Raw genomic sequence first — 19890 nt, forward strand, 5'->3', positions numbered from 1 at the left:
AACTTTGTTGCTTTACTAGCCATGTTCCAAGGAAGCAAAGGTATTAAGTAGATTACATGCTTTGCCAATGAAGAGCTATTGCTAATCTACCTATGGTACTTCCTTACATCATCCAATTCATCACCAATCTTTTTATTTTGTAAAAATCTCAAAATAAATTATATGCAAATAAATTATTATATTCAAATTCTTATAATCAATTAGAAGATGAATTTAAGATTTTTGAAAGGATTTTTTTGAATGAAAAATTATGAAAAATTTATCATTAAGATTGAATGAATGTTAATTCATAGATAGAAAGTCATTTAAAGATGAATGTTTAATTTGGATGATAATTAATATTAGATAAAAATTAAAATTAATTATAAATAAATAAATAAAATAAAAATTCTATAGACCTAGATTGAATCATCTAAACACTTCTCTTTCAAGGGTGGTTTTGTAAGTTGTTTAATTGGCTTAGCTTTGAATTATGTAAGTTGTAGTATTGTTGTTATAATTGGTTGAGTGTGAATTTAACTGGTTGTATCATTAAAGTTCTTTATGAAGAATTAAAAAGGAAGTTCATAAAAAAAACTTATATATTAATCAATAATAGTGAGTCAAAATAAATCACCTATTTAAAGGATTTATCTTAGTTTATGCTTAGAAGATTAGGTGAATTTTTGGACATTTAAGCAAATACTAATAGAAACTTATTAATAACCTAAGATAATCAAAAAAATTGTGAATTAGGATAAACTTCCATTTAATGGAGATTTATTTTAATTTATAAATAATAAAAAAGAAAAATAAAAATAGAAAAAAGAAATAAAACAAAAAAAAAACAAAACAAAAATGGGTTGAAAGGCAAGAAGCTGCCTTCAAATTTTGCCAACTTTTCTATGAATAAGATTTGATCTGCTTTAAATCCACTCTCTCTTATTTTTTGTTATTTTTCTCTTCACATCATTACAAGCTTTAGGTACTTTGAAACATCTTTTTTCTTGCTAACATCATCCTTTTCTCTATTATAATTGCATTGGCAACATAATATTAGAGATTGAGGTCCTATTTCGTCATCTTGTATCCAAGCAATGAGGTATAATAGACATCAATTGAATTGAAAAATCAATTTCTTTATATTTGCAATTGATTGAAGTTAAGAGGCAAAATCATTCATATAGTTGGAACTCTAAGAATAGGTGAATGTACAATGGTTCTTTATTACAATTACTTTTGTAATTTTCTTCTTTTTCTCATGGTAAAGCATATTAAAAAGATTCATGTTGATGTAATCAATTAAGGATTAGTGGCAATAATCTAGTGTGATAGAAGCCTTCATATATTTGCTTTGAGCTTGAAGGCTCTAGTATTTACAAATTCAATATCTATCTATCAAGATGGTAATTGTAAAGGATTATTGCATAAAGCCATACGTCTTATAAAAACCATTCTTTTATATGAATTACATTCTTATATTAATCAAATTTATCAATCGAATGCTACTTCTAATATCAAATATACTATCGCTAGTATTGTTGGTTCTATTTCATTTCAAGATTCAAAAAGAGTACAAAGTAGTTTTTGGTTGTGATTCACATTCTACTAGATAAAAAAGAAGAGTTGTAAGTGTTTGACATTCTTGATTATTTATTTTGTAAGCCAATTATTATTGCACTAAAAAAGTGACATTTTTATCTATGAAAAAATAACAAAGCAAGCATTCAACAACAAGAATAGATAATCAACTTACATCATCTTCTTTGACTCTTTTTTTTAATATTGATGTAATAGTTGGTAGCGCTATAAGAAAAAAATCAATGTCGTGTATAGTCCTTCTTCATACATATACATTGTCTATAATAAATATAAAGAATCAACTCTAAAGGAATTAAAACGACCAATTGTTCATCACAATAGTAAGATATCATAGATTAAGATTGATTTGAATTAGAACAAGAATTAAAAGTGACTCGGTAGGAAGTAGATTAGCAATCGTGATATTTGTTTGTGGAGTTGCAATATAGGAGCATAATATCATGCACATACTATCATGAACATACATACTTGCTCTAATAATTATTTATATGATTATATACGAGTAGATAAAAGTAACTAAAAATAAATTAATTTTATAATATCTTCTAGAAAAACTTCTTAAGAGCTTTATAGATGCAATTTTGACTTTATATATGTTTATAATTGATTTTTAGATTAGAAACTTAGTCAACAAATTAGCCATGTATTACAGATGAAGGTAGCTTATAGCATAAGTTAATAATGTGGTACATACATAGAAATTTTTTCTTGTAAGCTTAGACATGTAGCTTGCAAAGTCAATACATCTTTAAGGTCCTATAGAACATTGTCATGTAGCTTTTAGGTAGATAGTATATATAAAGACAAGAATGAAGCCTTCTTCAATTTTGTAAATTCCTTTTTTATTTTTAGTCTAGTTTCAAGAATCTCTAATTTCTTTGTCTTTTTGTGATAGCCATTCTAATTTTCTTGTTATTTACCAATAGCTATTCCATTTTTTTTTAATATACATACTTTTTTATTTTTATTTTTTCATATTTCTTTGAAAAAATCTTATTTGTTATTTTCTTCCATCAAATTCTTGTCCTTAATAGATTGACAATAGTAAACTTATAATATCAAAGTTTTGTCTTTTTTTTTTTATTAAGAGTGGATCATTTATTTGTCTTGATAAGACATAAACATATTAAAAATTGTAGATTATCTTCTTCTAAACTGATATTATTCTTAATTTTTTCTTTCTTCTCAAGTCATTTCTTATGTTTTTCTTAAGAAAAATTACATATCTTTCCTTTTTTAAATATTATCATAATAAAAATTCTTGAAATAAAGAGTACAATGGCACAAATGTAAGAACAATTCACGAAATTAATACTTCTGATGTATCAACTCAATTTACTGCCACAAGGAGCAATAAGAATGGCAAGGAGCAAAGATATAGAGATGATTGGAGCTACTTCAATATCTGCATCAAATCATGTCTCTTTTCATATGGTAGAATATCCTTTTAGTATTAAAGAACTAAGGATTGCATTGTCTAAGAAGTTTAATAGCATAAGATCTAAGTTTTGAAGATTTATCAATTAAGTACAATATGTGATCAAACTTTAAATCCCAAGCTATTTAACTCGAAGATCACAAATTAGATTCATTTGTACTCTTTTTTCAAGTTTAGCATTATCATGATTTTTATCTTTTCTTAAACAATGAGATCTAATGTTGAATAATTTAGAGGTTTTTTTGGCATATTTTCAATCCATGTATAGAAAATATGATGCAATTCATTTTCTAACCAATAAGATTCATATTTTATCAGAAGACAATCAATCAGGAATATTATATGCTTCACAATTTTTACAACTTACAATTGATATCAAGTGAGATGATGTTGCACTTATTAGCCAATTTTTTTATGAATTATAATAAAAGATAAAGAAATTAATATTTAACTTACCTAATCCTCAAACATTAAGTCAAGCAATTGACTTTGCTATGAAGTGAGATAATAAATTTTTTGAATTTTGATTTGAGAGTTGCATAAGTATGCGTCAACATTATTGTAATTCAATGGCAATACCATCATCTCCTTAATACATACATTTTAAAGTAAAAGATATCCAAATTCATGCAGTATGTTTCAAACTTCTTACTAGGTAAGAAAAGATTCGTTATTGTGTCAAGGATAAGAACTCAATGAAAGCAAATAATCAAATGAGGCTCTCTCAAAGAAATATAAAAAAATAGAAATAAAAAAGTATGTATATTAAAAAAATAAAAAATTATATATAATAAAAAATTATGTATATTAAGAAAAGAATTGACAAGTATGTATTTGCCATGTACTTTGATCTTTGTTCCTTTTGAAAGTAGTTGATAGATCCTCTTAGCCATCGTAAATGTCTAATTTCAGGATAAGAAGACCACCTTATGATTTGATCATTATTAAAACTTTTGTAACTTCTTCCAAATACATTATATTTTGCCATCTATTTGAAATAAACATGTCGTTCTTAAAGATCTTCATTCTTATTATGTTGTCTTAAAGGCTATGATAATTACAATCTTTCATTGGATAATTCAGCAAATGATGGCTTTTAAGTTGAATCTACTGATTGTTGATTCTCCATCTCCTTAACACTACAATTATACAAAAACTACAAACAAGGATAGAAGATAGAATGCAATATTTTCTAAATTATATTTCTTTTATAGTAAAGATTTGCTATCCTTCATCTTGCTTTTCATGGATGTTATTGATGAAAAGCTTTGACTTTTTTTGTTGCATTTATAAGATTTTTTGCTCGCTCCAATGTATATTTGCTAATATCATATCTGCGCCAATAAATAAGGTATTTTAACTTATGTTGGCATTGTCTTGAGTCTAAGTCTTCTTCCACCTTGAATTCTTGATTATTATCCACTTCTATAGAAGGCAATGATATTTGTCTTTATTCCGAAATATTCACTGTCTTATATGGCTCTAAAAGAGATACATAAAATATAGGATGGATTTTCATAGACTCTAATAGATGTAATTGACTAGAGTGACTTATTCAAAAATAGGAAATGATCCAAATCTATGATAATCCAACTTGTCAAAAGACCAAATAGTTATAATATTATGACGAAGTAACTATATTTTATTACCAATGTAAAAATGAGATTGTTCTTTGCGATAAGCATTTGTATTGATCTTTTGTTGTTCTTGAACCTCTTTTAGTCACCACTTCATTGTTGTATATAGCTCAGATAAATGATTTGTCAAATCTTTTGTTGCTCGATTATCAACTTTTGAAAAATTAAAGTATTAAATTGTACATGATATCCATAATTAAAAAAAAAGAGGTGTTTGTTATATAGAAGAATGTACTGTGTTATTATAAGCAAATTCTGCCAATAGCAAAAGAGTTGTCCAATCATCTTATTAGTAATTGATGATACATCTTAAATACTACTCCAAAAATTCATTTATATGCTTTTTTTATCCATCAATTTGAGGATCTTTTTGGAATGTAAATAAATACTAAGAGTGTCGTAATTGTTTTAAAAGATATTTCACAATTCAAATTTATGTATGTCTTTATGTTTTGTAATTCTACATAATAAAACTTCATTCATTATGTACATGTTAGATAAAAAAAAAAATCACATCACAACTTCTGATTTCATCAAAAATCCGATTCATTTCGCAGAACACAACCCATTCTGCAAAAAGTAACCAGAATTACCAAATATTACCCAAATTCATTACAAGAATCTATGGAAAGGATGAATGAAAAATGTCGACATTCATTTCAGCGCTTTACCGTGCCAAATACTGGTTGGGGCAACACCAATATGGAATACGGCGGTGGTGACGTCAGGGGCATGGAGCATTGGGGTGGGGACAGGGAATGCCATGTGGATACACGCAAAGCTAGGGCCCCCGGCGTCCCTGCCTTGCCCAGCCCAGCCCGTTCCTTCCCCAGCTTGACCCAGCCCGGTCCCGCCCCGCCCCGCCCGTCCGCGAACAACAACCAGGCTTGGCGACCAGCACATCCGACGACGCGGCGGTTATTTGGAAGTGACTGCGGACTTCCGACTGAGCTCTAGATAATCTCGGAGTTGCTAAATACTGTGGGTGGATGCCTGCTTGCTTAGAGAATTTCCTGCTCCTCGTGAGTTTCCCATTTATGGCTTCCACTTGCTGCACCTCTTTTTGTCTCATGGTTGAAACCGCAGCCCTTTGCGAGGCTACTCCGAAGGTTCCTCGCTCCGTTCAGCCTTTCAAGATTACGCGTGACAGTTTCAAGCCCATTGGCTATAGGTGAATGCGCGTGAGATGACTCTGTTGGGAATGTAGAGTTTTTGACGACTGATCAGAGTGATTTTGGGTAACTCTGTAATTGATCAATTGTGTGATATTTACCCGTTTTTTTCTTTTTATTTATTTGTTTATTTATTTCATTTATCAGATCAAGCAAGCGGGTTGCGAGCAGTGTGGAGGACTCCTGTAAACTTGGAAAAAGGTGGGCCGAAGATCATGACGTGAGTTGAATCTTACATGCGGAAACCTCCCATCACGAAGCTTGCACCCGGCACGGCGCTCACGTTGAAGGATCTCTGGTGAATTGCTAAATTGGACGTTCGGCGTGATGGTCTGGCATATTACTCCAAATATCCCACAGGAGGGTTAATTCACCAATACGTTTTAACCCACAGAGTGTGACTCGGTAAGTTGCAAGAATTTCTTGATGGATGCTGCAGGCAAACAAAATCATCATCATGTGGGGGGTATACTTTTGTTATGGTTTCTCGGATCCCAAGCGAGAAAAAAGAGGTGTAGAGGAATTCAACTCATGGTGCAGTGTGAGATACCCGTACCATTTTACCATTTTTTTGACATCATGAAATTGGAATAGTAGCTTTTTAAAGTACTTATTGAGCTTAATGAGTTTTCTCTTTTCCACCACATAAAAAAGTATTTCTCATCCTCATTATTTGTTTCGAATGTCACGTTCATGAAAGTGGCTGCTGAAGTCGGCATCAATACAATTGGATATGTTGCAGACAAATATGCATGAGTATTTTTTTGGGTACACCACAGAAATCTGTGTGAATATATTTCTCTTCTCGAGAATTGAACGATTTGGCTTTCATCTGATGACATTCCGCACGTTGAAAGGTGCCAAATCATGTGTAAATGTGGCGCGTTTCGTCGTTTTCTCAGCCTGAAGTGCATTGACGGACGAAAGCTTTGGAGAGTCATGATACGTCATTCACACGAAGACCCAGAATCTCCGACAGAGGAAAGAAACCACGTGTAGGACCAAATCACTTGAATCGGTCGAGGACCACCACGCACTGGCAGTACTTATACTCTGGGCATCTACTCCCTTCCGATCCACCAAAATGATATTCTATGGGTACGTTCCCCACTACAGGAAAAATTTGCGCACGAGGGCAGGCTTAAATCCCGTGCCCACCTTCCTTGCAAGTTGCAAAATATTGCGACTGCAGTAAGTACCTCTGACGCGGCACTCCAAAGCTGTTTCTCAACGGGTTGAACCTCAATCGATCAATAGTGTCGATCCCACCTTCCCTGTTCTTGCTCACGGCTTGACTGAGGACGATAGCATGCATTTTTGGGGAAATTAACCAGTCTAGGTCGAAACAGTGAAACATACCTATCTTCATAAGCTCGTGCTTCCTCGTAATTAATTTTTGGTAGTGGCTGGGCGGATATTGATGCAGGTAGAAGCTCAGGCGATATAGACTGGAGGAGGCTGACCTCAGGAAATGGGTTGCCTGCATTTCCTCAAAGCGTGAAGGTCTGTTTCTTGTAGATATTCTCGGGCTGCAAGTGTTCAGGAAGTATACTTGTTGGACCAGAAGTAAATTCCCGCGTACTGAAGTTGGACTCGGGTTAAGTTTCCAGTTGAGTTCTAATTTTGTGTACATGCTGAGATTGCAGAGGAGAATGTCGACGTTTAGGTAGTGAATGAGAGAGTTCATGTGATTCTGTTCACGCTGTTGGGTGATAGTGTTGCATTCCATGCTCACGGATCTAGCACAGTCGTTGCCTACCTTGAGGGAGCTCGGAACTCGAACAGACGCGAGCGACCTGTTTCAAGTATAATCGGCTTTGTTCGTGTTACTGTTGATGTGTGCGCATTGGGGACGTTTTCTTGGGAGTTTCATAAAAGAGTTTGAGCATTTTGAATTTACAATCACGATTTAGTCGGTCCTTCTTCCCATCTGTGGGAGGATGACGGCCCCTGGGTGGAGGGAAATGACGTTGTAACCCGCTCGACTACCCCAACAATGCCCCGCCTCTCGCTTTGAAAAAAATCGTAGAGATCTCCACAAGACTTTGAGACACTCTCTCTGCCCTATCAGTGTCTATCTGCTAAAGTCGTCTGAAGAATATTGGGTGTTGTCTCTAAAGATTTCGATATAAAATTTCTGCAGCGAACCACTCGTGATCTGCTGTGTACCCTCTTGTCTGGGTGGCGTCTTGATGAGAGGTTATTTCCACTTTTTGGGAACCACAACAGGCAACTATCTTGCTGGGGTCGTGCTGGAGTTATAATTTTTGCCCCTTCATAGATAGATGAGCAAGATATTGAGCAATTAAAGTACATTCACAAGCTAAGTTTTCGTGACGGGGATATCGGGATCTGCGACGATTGGAAAAGGATCCTACAGAAGCCACAGTGACTCTAATCGAGGAAGTGCCATGGAGAACCGGAATGGCAAAACAGCTCAGTTTAGATTATCTGTTGCACTTTTCTGGGTGTCAACACTTTTGACAGGCGCAGCATTCTCGTCCCACGCAGCCCATGCGCCCTTGAAAGGAACGCTGAAAGCAAATGCTTATGCTACAATGTTATACATGGGCACACCTCGCGATTACGAATTTTACATTGCCGCTCGCGTGATGTTGGGGACGTTGGTGCGGTTCCAAGTGGACGCGGATCTTGTTGTCATCGCCTCTGAAAGCGTTCCCCCGCAATGGCAAAAGACACTGTAAGCTACACGGTGGCAACGCTCAAAATCTCATTGACCATTGCCTACAGTGTTGAGTCGAAATCTTTGTCAACTTTAGGTGTCATGAGTTTCATTCCTCTTTCTCGCTTGATAGCTTTCTTCAATCCATATGTGTCGCGAAACTAATAAGTTCCGGAAGCTTCAGCTCTTAACTTTCAAGGAGGGTTCTAAATTCTCAGCCCCAAGGGGGAACACGACCTATCGAAGCTTCGAACAAAAATAGAATAGAAGAATAGAGTCGGTGTAAGATTGTTAGAGGGCTCAGAGTAGGTAATATTCAAGTTTGCGACTGTTCAGTGAGGGAATAGAGTCTTTATTGAGCTGACTTTGAAGTGAAATGGTGTGCCAGCGGTCGTAATATAGTCTTGTTAACTGACCCTTCCATTTTATCTGCAGAACTGATGAAGGTGCGAAGGTTGTGGTCGTGAGTGATATTCAAAACCCTTACGCAAATTATCGCAACTTTGATAAGCGCTTTCTGTTGACATTGAACAAGATCTATGCTTGGAGTCTGACGGAATACCAGAGGGTGGTGATGCTCGATGCCGACAATTTGTTTCTCCGAGCCCCGGACGAGCTCTTCCAGTGCGGCCAATTTTGTGCTGCTTTCATTAACCCGTGCATTTTCCATACTGGTCTGTTTGTTCTACAGGTAAGTACATACTCCAAGCCATTCTCGTGTCATTATTGCAGCAATCTGCAGCTTTGTTTGTTTTTGTTTTGTTGTTTTTCATGTTTTATTCGTGGGATTCCTTTTAATTGTTCAAGCTCATTGTTGTAAGTCGTCCGTACAATAAACCTCATACGAACGTTTCGTTGGTTTTGTACGATTTGCAGCCATCAAATGAAACTTTCAGTAACATGATGCATGATATTAGTATTGGTAAGGAGAGCAGCGATGGAGCAGATCAAGGCTTCTTGGCGAGTCATTTCACCGATCTTCTCGACCGTCCCATGTTTCACCCTCCTGCTGACGGTTCAAGACTCGACGGTCTTTTCCGACTTCCACTCGGGTACCAAATGGATGCTTCATTCTTTTGTAAGTCTCATCGAAACAACTCCAAAGCATCTGAGATGACCCGTCTAATTTAATAACTGCAAGCCATATTTTTCAATATTAACCACTCAAGGGGAAATCTCGAGGGTAAGTTGGCTGATCTGCATGAATTAAGAATTCACCTCCACGGTTGATTTTTGGCGCACATTGGTCTGGCCAGGTTTGAGTAATTTGTGTACTGCTATGAACTACGTGCAGATCTGAAGCTGAAATGGAGAGTTCCATGTGGTCCGAATAGCGTCATCACATTTCCTAGCGTTCCCATGTTGAAACCATGGTATTGGTGGTCGTGGCCAATACTACCTTTGGGACTTTCATGGCATGAAAAGCGTGTAGCTACCATAGGGTGAGTACAAGCCACAAATTATGTGAGAAATTTTCTCTTCCGCTTTGCTTCAAGTATTACCTTTGTCGGTGATAAACATGGTTCTATCCAATGTCAAACGTCAATTGCTGCATTCTTTGTTAGAATTTGTGGAGTGGTAGTGTTCACCTTGTTTGCGCAAATGCCAGATAAAAATTAGATGTTTTCATTTTGAGGTGTTACATGTAGCCAATATGGCTCGTCACAGAGTACTTAAAAGTTTAGCACAATACGTGTGGGGTGCAGGTACGAAACTGAGTCCCCCGTCCTTATAGCTGAAAGCCTCTTTTACATCTTCATAATGCTGGTGGCACTCATCATTCGGCAGCGATATGCGTGCTCGGAGAAGAGCTCAATGTCGAGAATCACCTGCTTCGGTCGTGGCCCCTGTGCGGAAAAGAAACTGTGCCATCCTTGGGCAATAAAACTCATCATCCTTGCCCTAGTTGCTGGCAGCTTCCGCCTTCCTTTCTACATGATCCCCACCACAGTGCACCCACTCATGGGCTGGGGAGTCTTTCTTCTGGGCTCGTTCTGCCTCCTCACTGTTGTGAACACTGCTTTCCAGCTTCCTGATCTACCGGTTCTTACTCCCTGGCTTGGCTGTATTGGAGCTCTGTTCACTATGGGCTCACCCTTTTACGCCAGCGGCATTACGAGAGGATTGGGGATTGGGATATACGTAGCCATGATCACTCCGTTTCTATGGTGGGCTGCGAAACGGGTGAGTGGCGTTGTGCACGCGAAGGTTTACTGGGAGCCTCTTATGGCTTGGAACAGCGTCAGATCCGAACCTGCTTCTGAAACTCTCATGAAGTTATGTTGATGGATTAGTAGTGGGGAAGATTGGATCAAATTACAGTTGAAGTCGCTTGGAATAAACGTGAATAAAACCCTCGTAATGTATGTTCAAGAATGACATCTCTGCCATTCTTCAGTGCACTTGACATTCACGAACTTATCATGGAGGGAGGAAACTATGATCAGGAGTTTAAGGGGCTCTTCTCGGGCGTAGAAATGCAGTGTGCCCATCATTGCACATCCAGGAAGGTGGCTGAAGATCGTCGACAGATTTCAGTAGGCTTCGAAGCTTTTTATTTGAAGATATCCTTGTGCTAGGTTTTAGGATCTATGCTCTTCTTTCGTCATCACATACCAAGCACGATCACCAGTTGATCGATCCGAGGACGGCACAAATTTTTGAAGAACCCGAGGGGGACTCGACTCAAGTTCTACTTTTGCGGTGGTTTGAATGGCGCGATCATTTTTTATACCAGGTGCTTGTTTTACTTCCTTTCATTTTGCCCTGTACACTACGTTTCATGGGTGGGTGCTGCTTGCATTTAGATACGCGCCTCGACAGGCAGTTTGCGGTTGGTAGCTACAGTACTCATCCCTTCGGTTCCGCTTGCTCACCCGTCACAAAAGGAATCCTCTCTTCTTACACAAAAAACTTATATGTTGCTATTGTGCTAGGTAGTTGTTTAGTTCCTCCAAAAATTGTACAAGATTTTTTAACGTGCGGATGCGCCCACTTGATGCAACATGTAAATCAACTTCCCCGAACTGGCAAATGAATTAAACCAGTGGGTGATTTAATAGTGGAGAATGAAACTTATTGATTCAAGTTTTTCACTTATACTCCAAACATTTAAAAATATTTTGCCTTGCATTGTTATAACAGAGCATTAACATTTGTAAAAGGAAAAAACTCATATTGTAAACTACTTTAAGAGTATTTTAAAACTCTGTGAACATTCAAAGTGCAATCAAATGTGTGTCACCAAATAACATAACAAATATATACACAGGCCACGGAAACACAATTTAAAGCAGCAGATTCTTTATTCAAAATTTCTTTATTTAAGATATCTCTACAGCTCTCCTTAGTTAAAAACGTGATCATCAATACAATGTATTAGAAAAGAAAATGATGGAACAAAATCAATGAATAATATCTTAATAAAACAAGGAAATTGCTAAGTAGACACTCCTTTTTTTATCGCAATCTTAATGCAAGCAGCACCCACCCATGAAATTACTTACACTTCTATCCCATGCACCCTTGCATGTACATAATAAAAATCTTATTCACATTAAAATAATTAGGATAAAATTACAATAAGAGATTCTTAAATTAAATCATTTAGGTTTTTAAAAGTGAATAAAAGAATTATAAGAAATACTTTATTAATTTTTAAAAATTAATAAAATTAAAAATGCTTTGACCCAATGTATATAAATATTTTATTACAAATTTATCCTAAAATTATTTTAATGTAATGTAGAATTTTATTGTATGTATGCAAGTATATGTGGTACAAAGCAGGAGGAGGAGCTGTCCACACAATAAAAGGGGGGGGGGTGTTCATTTAGAGGTTTCTGAAAAGAATTTAGAAGTTGGAATTTGTTAAAAAAAATTGATTTGATTTAATATATACATGTAATCTTTTTCATTCAAGATTAGTTTTAAATAATTAATTGATTGCTCTTACTTTGAATACAATTTAGTTTTAAAATAAATATTATAAATCTTAAAAATCAATGGTCTATCTATGAATCCAAGTTATTGTATCTTAAAAAAAAACCAGTATGCTTAAATTGAATAATTTTTTTTTTATAAACTTACAAATATTTAGGTATAATGTTGTCAATTTGTGTTGTAAGGACAACTTCTAAATAGTGTCACTTCTAGAAAAAAGTTTTAAAATAAGCTGTAAGAGATCAAATTTGCCTACATAATTGAATACATCCAAAAAAAAATTAAAAAATAATAAAATATAGTTTGCATTGCTAAATAATATTACATTTTTAATAAAAAATATGTATTCATACTTATATTGGCTATTAATAATATAAATGCACAAAATTCGTATAAATATAAAATTTTATAAAATGCATAAAAAAACTATGACAAATTAACAATAACACTTTTATCATACTTTTAACAAGAAGGATGACAATATAACTAAAAACCACAATCTAAATACAATTATCTTCATAATTTTTACCATACTTATAACAAGAAAGTTGATAATATAACTAAAAACCACAATCTAAATATGATTATCTTCATAGTTTTAAGGAGGGTGCAAAATATAAGAGGTAATATTTTTTTATTTTTTAAAAACATATTTAAGAATTTTAATACTTGAAAATAACTATGCAAGTTTTAATGACCTATGTAGAGTACAAAAGGAGAGGAGGAAGAGATATAACAAATATATTTAAGTTACTTGAAAAATACAATTAAAAGTATTGCTAAGAACTAGCAGATAGGTTTTAATGAAGAATAAGTTCTTCCTTCTTATAACTTACAATGCCTACAAAGATAGTTGTATTTAATCAAATACACTCTAAAAAAAATTTCTTCTATTGAGATTTATAAGAAGCTATGTTAATTTATTGCTTTGTATAGAACTAAGAATTGTGATAGTGCATCAAGATAAAGTATAACAAGCTAAGGTATAACTTTGCTAAGATACAATCATTGAATTATGTGTTGGTTGTAAGCTCAATGATACCATTTAATCTACTTAAAAAGAAAGATTGTAAGAATTAGTTGATAGTTCTATTTACTTTGGCAAAAATCATGGCCAAATTTATCTTTATAACTATCAACTAACTCTTACAATCTTTAGCCAAAGTTATGAAAAAATTCTAATCTTACTACCAAATAAATTTTCTATGAACTTTTCTAGTTTTTAAACTTGGAATTCAAACTTTGATTTCAGAGCAATTTAGATACCAAATAGATTTTTTTTTTTTTTTTTTTTTTTTTTTTCTTTTAAAATATCAATAAAATTTGTATTTAAAAATCTTATAAATAAATTTACTAAAATTTCAAAATAAATTGAGGTTGGACTTGGAGAGATTCTTAGCAATAGACTTAATAATAAAAAAGCTTTTAAGTCAAGTTTTTTTGTTGCAATGGAATTTGGAGTAGGCTGGAAGCTCTACATGAAGATACTTAACATTGTAACCAGCAAGCATAAGTCAAATTTTGTTAATTATCTTAATCTTTTAATTTCATGCCAATTAGATTAGGTCACAAAGCATTAAACTAAAGATTGTAAGGCTCTTAAGAAAGCATAAATAAGACAATAAAAACTAATATCTAAATTTGAAAAAAATACTATATTAGAAATCAACCTACTTAAAGACTGCACTACATCTATTAAGTATGTCAACATCACTACATTAAAATATTTAAACTTTTATTTATTATTGATCCATATCTAGATAAGTTAATTTTAATAAGATTTAAAGTTTTTTTTTAAAAAATAGAATAAATTAGAAAAAACATAAAGCCAAAATTTTGATATCTAGTTAAAAAAATTCTAAAAATAAATTAATATAATGACCATATAATCACTTATAAGATAGAATCATATTTTATACAAAGAACATATTAACCATTGCTTAATTTAATATAAGCAATGAATTGAATTCAAGCGTGATGATACTTACATCAATTTCCATAATTTTAAAAGAAATTATTATGCCAAATAAATTTTTTAAGACTCTATTAGCAAAACAAGGCTATATAGAAAAAAAAAATTAAAATCAACTAATAGAATTACTAATCATTGTCAAAAATATGAATCAAGTAAAAGAATTGTATTGCAATATTAAAAATCTTTATCCTATGTCAAAGCTTTCTAATCAAGTAAAAGAATTTTATTGCAATATTAAAAATCTTTATCCTATGTCAAAGCTTTCTAATCAAGTTATCAAAAGAGGCAAGTTGATGGAATAAGTTGTGTCACTAAAGTTATTTTATTTGATCCAACATCAAATTGTAATAAGTTAAATTAGCCTTCAAAATTAGATATGTCCTATACAATATTGTATTCCATGTTGTTTTATTTGAAAATGTACTACTAACTTAGATATAGATCTCTAATACGTGTCCAATTTATAAAATATATGTCAAATTATAAGATAGGTTTTATATGTATACCACATAACAAACTTCTTCCACAAGTAATTAAGTTTTTAACTTATCAATCTTCTATAAGTATGTATGAATTCAAATTGAGTCAATGAAGCTTCTACAAAGCTTTTTACAAGGTGTTATCAAATATGTTTGTTTCTACTTCTATCTAATTCATTTACTCTAGATAAATAAATAAATAAATATATATATATATATATATATATATATGACATTACTGCCTTCTTTTGGAAGTCAAATTCCACAAGAAGCAATAATTATATGTTGAAAAAGTCTAAGATGTGATAAATTATATTTATCATATAATTTGACATTTTTTTTTTCTTTTCTAGGTAGTTGATAGGTCATTTTAGCCATTAATAGAATCTTATATTAAGGCAAGAAGACCACCTTAATATTTGATGATTGTTGAAGCTTTTGTAATTTCTTCCAAATAAAATATATAAAACATTGTCAAGGTTGGTTCTTTCTTCCAATAAAATAATCAAACATCAAGATTTTTTTTAAATGTTGTAATACCAAATACATTGTATTTCACCATCGATTCAAAGAAAAATATGTTATTCTTTGAGATCTTTATGTCTATTATATTGTATAAAAAATTGTGATAATTGCAATATTTTATCTAACTTAGCAAAAGTTACCTCTGAAATTAAATTTGTTGGTTGTTGAATCTCCTTTTCTTTAGAACCATAAATATACAAAAATTACAAACAAAGATAATAGATAGAATATAATTTTTATTAAATCTTGTTTTTATTATAGCAAAGAATTATTACTCTTCATCTTAATTTTATAAAACAAACATACATATTTACCTTGATAATTATCTAGATAATAAGAATAGGTAGAAATAAGTCAAAGTAAATAAATATGATAATATCTTGTGGAAAGCTTCATAGAAACTTCATAGACATTACTTTGCCTTTATACATGTCTATAGGTGATTGATAGGTTGAAAAATTGGCCAACAAGGAGGCCACTTGTTGACATGTAAACCACTTATAGTACAAGTTGGACATATGGTACACTCCAAGGAAACTTGCCTTGCAAATTAAACATGTGTCCTGTAAATTAGATGCATATTGCATGTCATATAGCTTGTCACCACATAGTTCTTAATTAAGTAATATATATAAAGGCAAGTATGAGGTCTTCCTCACTCTTGTCAATTCCTTTCTTGCTTTTAGTTTAGTTTCAAGAGTCTTATGTTTTCTAGTCTTTGGTAATAGCCATTCCAGTTCTTCCTTGAATATACATACTTTCTTTTATTTTGTCACTTATCTTTTGACATAGATTCTATAAGTTTATGTATCTTCTTCTAGTTTGCGTCCTTGATAAATTGACAAGAGTATACATATAATATCAAAGCTTTGTCCTTTCTTAATTAAGAGTAGATTATTTCTTTCTCTTGATAAGACATAAGCGAATTAGAAGTTGTGGATTATCCTCTTCTAAATTGATATTATTTCTATTTTTTTTTTTTGATTCTTAAGTATTTTATTTTGTGAAAATAGATTTTTTTTTTTTTTTTTTTTTTTTTTATTGTGCTAGCATGGCAAAGCTTACTTAAATGAAGAGTGAAATGGCTCAAATGCAAGAACAAATGACAGAGTTAATGCTTACAATGCATCAACTCAATCTATCACCATAAGGAGTAAGAAGATTATGAAGCAATGAAGATATAGAGATGATTGGAGTTGCTTCAACATCTATATCAAGCCATACTACTGCTTCTATAATGGAACATTGTTCAAATTTCAAGGAACCAAAAATTAAATTGTTTGAAAAGTTTGATGGCATAAGATCTAAGTTTTAAAGATTCATTAATCAAGTACAATTAGTGATTAAATTACAACCTCAAAGTTATCCAATTCAAGGATCACAAGTTAGATTTATTGGAATACTACTTTCAGGTTCTACTTTATCATGATTTTTATCATTTCTTGAATGACATGATCCAATATTGGATTATTTGGAAGCATTTTTAGCCAAGTTTTGATCTATATATGAAGAATATAATGTAATTTATATTACAATCAATAAGATTCGTATTTTATAATAAAGCAATCAATTAATAATATTATATGCTTCATAATTTTAACAATTAATGACAAATATCATATAGCATGATGCAATACTCATCAATCAATTTCTCTACGGATTACAAAATGAAATAAAGAAATTTATGCTCAATTTATTTGATCCTCAAACATTAAGTCAAGTAATTGACTTTGCTATGAAATATGATAATTAACTTTTTGAGTTTCAATGTGAGAATTGCACAAAGAAACCTCAATGTTATTACAAATTCAATGACGACACCAATCACTTCTCAATCTAAAAATTTAGAAGTAGAAGATATAGAAATTGATGCAGTACATTTTAAACTTCTTACAGAACAATATGTTGAAAAATAAATTTGTCCAACTACATGTCAAGGACAAGAACTCAATGAAAAACCAATTCAGACAAGTGAGCCTTCACTCAAAGAAAGATAACAAAATATAAATAAACAAGTATGTATATTGAAAGAGAAACTGAAATGGCTATTGCCAAAAGATAAGAAAACTAGAGACCCTTGAAACTAGACTGGAAACAAGAAAGGAGTTGACAAGAGTGAAGAAGGCTTCACTCTTGTCTCTATATATACTATCTAACTAGGGGCTACATGGCAATGTTCTATAGGACCTTCAATATGTGTTGACTTTGTAGGACACATGCCTTCACTTACAAGGCAAGTTTTTCTACGTGTGGGCCACATAGTTAAATTGATCTTCAAGCTAACAACATGTGTGGCACATGGCCAACTTGTTGACCACGTTTTTGATCCAAAAAATCAATTAAAGACACCTATGAAATCAAAGCAGTATTTATGAAGCTTTTAGGAAGCTTTCATATTAAATACTATAGAATTAACTTACTTTTACCTACTTTTACTTACTTCCACCTGTTTGTATATGTAATTACTACCTTACATAAGTATGTCCATGACATTATCCTCCCTTTTAGGGACGAATTCCACGAGGAGCGGTCATCATATGTTGAAGAAATCTATGATGCGATGAATTGTATTCGCCACATACTTGTCACGGCCATAATCATGTAAGCTAATAATTACATATAGAAATAGGTAGAAGTAAGTAAAAGTAGATAAAAGTAAGTTAATTCTATAATATTTAATATAGAAGCTTCCTAGAAACTTCCTAGACGCTGCTTTGACTTCATAGGTGACTTTAATTGACTTTGTGGATTAGAAACGTGGTCAACAAGTTGGCCATGTGCCACACATGTTGTTAGCTTGAAGATCAAGCTAACTATGTGGCCCACACATAGAAAAACTTGCCTTGTAAGTCAAGGCATGTGTCCTACAAAGTCAACACATATTGGAGGTCCTATAGAACTTCGCCACGTAGCCCCTAGTTAGATAGTATATATAGAGACAAGAGTGAAGGCTTCTTCATTCTTGTCAATCTATCAAGGACAAAGACTCAATGAGGGAAAATATACACCAAAAGGCTATCTCGATATAATAAGTCAAAATATAAACAAGTAGGTATATTAAAAGGAAACTGGAACGGCTATTGCCACAAGACAAGAAACTAAAGACTCTTGAACCTCGACTAGAAGCAAGAAAGGAGTTGACAAGAATGAAGAAGCCTTCACTCTTGTCTCTATATATACTATCTAACTAGGGGCTACGTGGCGACGTTCTATAGGACCTCCAATATGTGTTGACTTTGTAGGACACATGCCTTGACTTACAAGGCAAGTTTTTCTACGTGTAGGCCACATAGTTAGCTTGATCTTGAAGCTAACAACATGTGTGGCACATGGCCAACTTGTTGACCACGTTTCTAATCCACAAAGTCAATTAAAGACACCTATGAAGTCAAAGCAGCGTCTAGGAAGTTTCTAGGAAGCTTCTATATTAAATATTATAGAATTAACTTAATTTTATCTACTTTTACTTACTTCTACCTATTTCTATATGTAATTATTAGCTTACATGATTATGGCCGTGACATTACCCCCCCTTCTAGAGACGAGTTCCACGAGGAGCGGTCATCATATGTTGAAGAAATCTATGATGCGATGAATTGTATTCGCCACATACTCTAAACTTTATTCTCTTCGAAGATGATTGATAGAGCCTCTCAACCATCGATAGTGTCCCATACCAGGGCAGGAAGACCACCCAGTTATTTGATCATTGTTGAGGCCTTCGTAACTTCCTTCGAATAGAATATTCGGAACACCATCAGGAGTTGTTCCTACTTCTAGCAAAATCACCAAACATCGAGAGTCCCTTCCCAAATCGTGATACCAAACGCGTTGTATCTCACCATCTGTTCGAGGAAGAATATGTCGTTCTTGAAGATCTTCATCTCGATTGCGTCGTCTTGAAGGTTGTGACAATCGTAATGTCTCGTCTGGCAGGTCAGCAAACGAAGGTTCTTGAGTTGAATCCGCTAGTTGTTAGCTCTCCATCTAATTAGCGTCACAAATACAAAGAAGTTACAAACAAGGATAGGAAATTGAATGTTATCTTGCCTCAATCTTGTCTCTTTTATAAGAGAGATTTTCATCTTGGTTTTGATGGATGTCGTTGATGAAAAACTTTGACTTTAGCTGATGCATTTTCTAGATTCCTAGATGGCTGCCATGTGCGTTCACTAATATCATATCTGCGCCAATGAACAAGATATTTCAGCTTATTTCGGCGCCGCCTTGAGTCTAATATCTCTTCCACCTCAAATTCTTCATTATTATCTACTTCTATAGGAGGCGATGGCATTTGTCTTCTTCTTTGTATATCCGCTGTCTTATATGGTTCAAGAAGAGACACGTGGAATACAAGATAGATCTTCATTGACTCCGGTAGATGTAACCGATATGCAACTGGGTTGATCTGTTCAGAAACAGAAAAGGGGCCAAGCCTACGATAGTCCAACTTGTCAC

General features: G+C 33.2%; 1 protein-coding gene across 8 annotated transcripts; it reads left to right on the top strand.

Moving 5' to 3' along the window:
- The first annotated feature begins 5580 nt into the window (after positions 1-5580).
- On the top strand, positions 5581-11745 carry LOC112279301 (putative glucuronosyltransferase PGSIP8). Of its 8 annotated transcripts, none has more exons than XM_073533115.2 (8): positions 5581-5827; positions 5976-7019; positions 7255-7331; positions 7475-8529; positions 8947-9202; positions 9388-9589; positions 9806-9953; positions 10218-11745. In XM_073533115.2, exons 4-8 carry the CDS (start codon positions 8240-8242, stop codon positions 10795-10797), a joined length of 1476 nt encoding a protein of 491 aa, XP_073389216.1. In that variant the 5' UTR covers positions 5581-5827; positions 5976-7019; positions 7255-7331; positions 7475-8239; the 3' UTR covers positions 10798-11745. The 8 variants fall into 8 exon arrangements, 6 of the variants coding, with proteins under 6 accessions (XP_073389216.1, XP_090104951.1, XP_090104949.1 ...); XM_090248825.1 differs by having other exon boundaries at positions 7972-8529; XM_090248823.1 differs by having other exon boundaries at positions 5976-6926.
- The last annotated feature ends 8145 nt before the right edge of the window (positions 11746-19890 follow it).

The sequence above is a fragment of the Physcomitrium patens genome, chromosome 3 (assembly GCF_059467195.1).
Source record: "Physcomitrium patens ecotype Gransden chromosome 3, ASM5946719v1, whole genome shotgun sequence".
In the NCBI taxonomy this organism is placed as follows: Eukaryota; Viridiplantae; Streptophyta; class Bryopsida; order Funariales; family Funariaceae; genus Physcomitrium; species Physcomitrium patens.

Coding starts and splice junctions, on each gene's coding strand:
- LOC112279301 (XM_073533115.2), top strand. CDS start 8,240: ATGGAGAACCGGAATGGCAAAACAGCTCAGTTTAGATTATCTGTTGCA. Junction 9,590..9,805: donor AATGGATGCTTCATTCTTTT/GTAAGTCTCATC, acceptor AACTACGTGCAG/ATCTGAAGCTGAAATGGAGA. Junction 9,954..10,217: donor AAGCGTGTAGCTACCATAGG/GTGAGTACAAGC, acceptor TGTGGGGTGCAG/GTACGAAACTGAGTCCCCCG.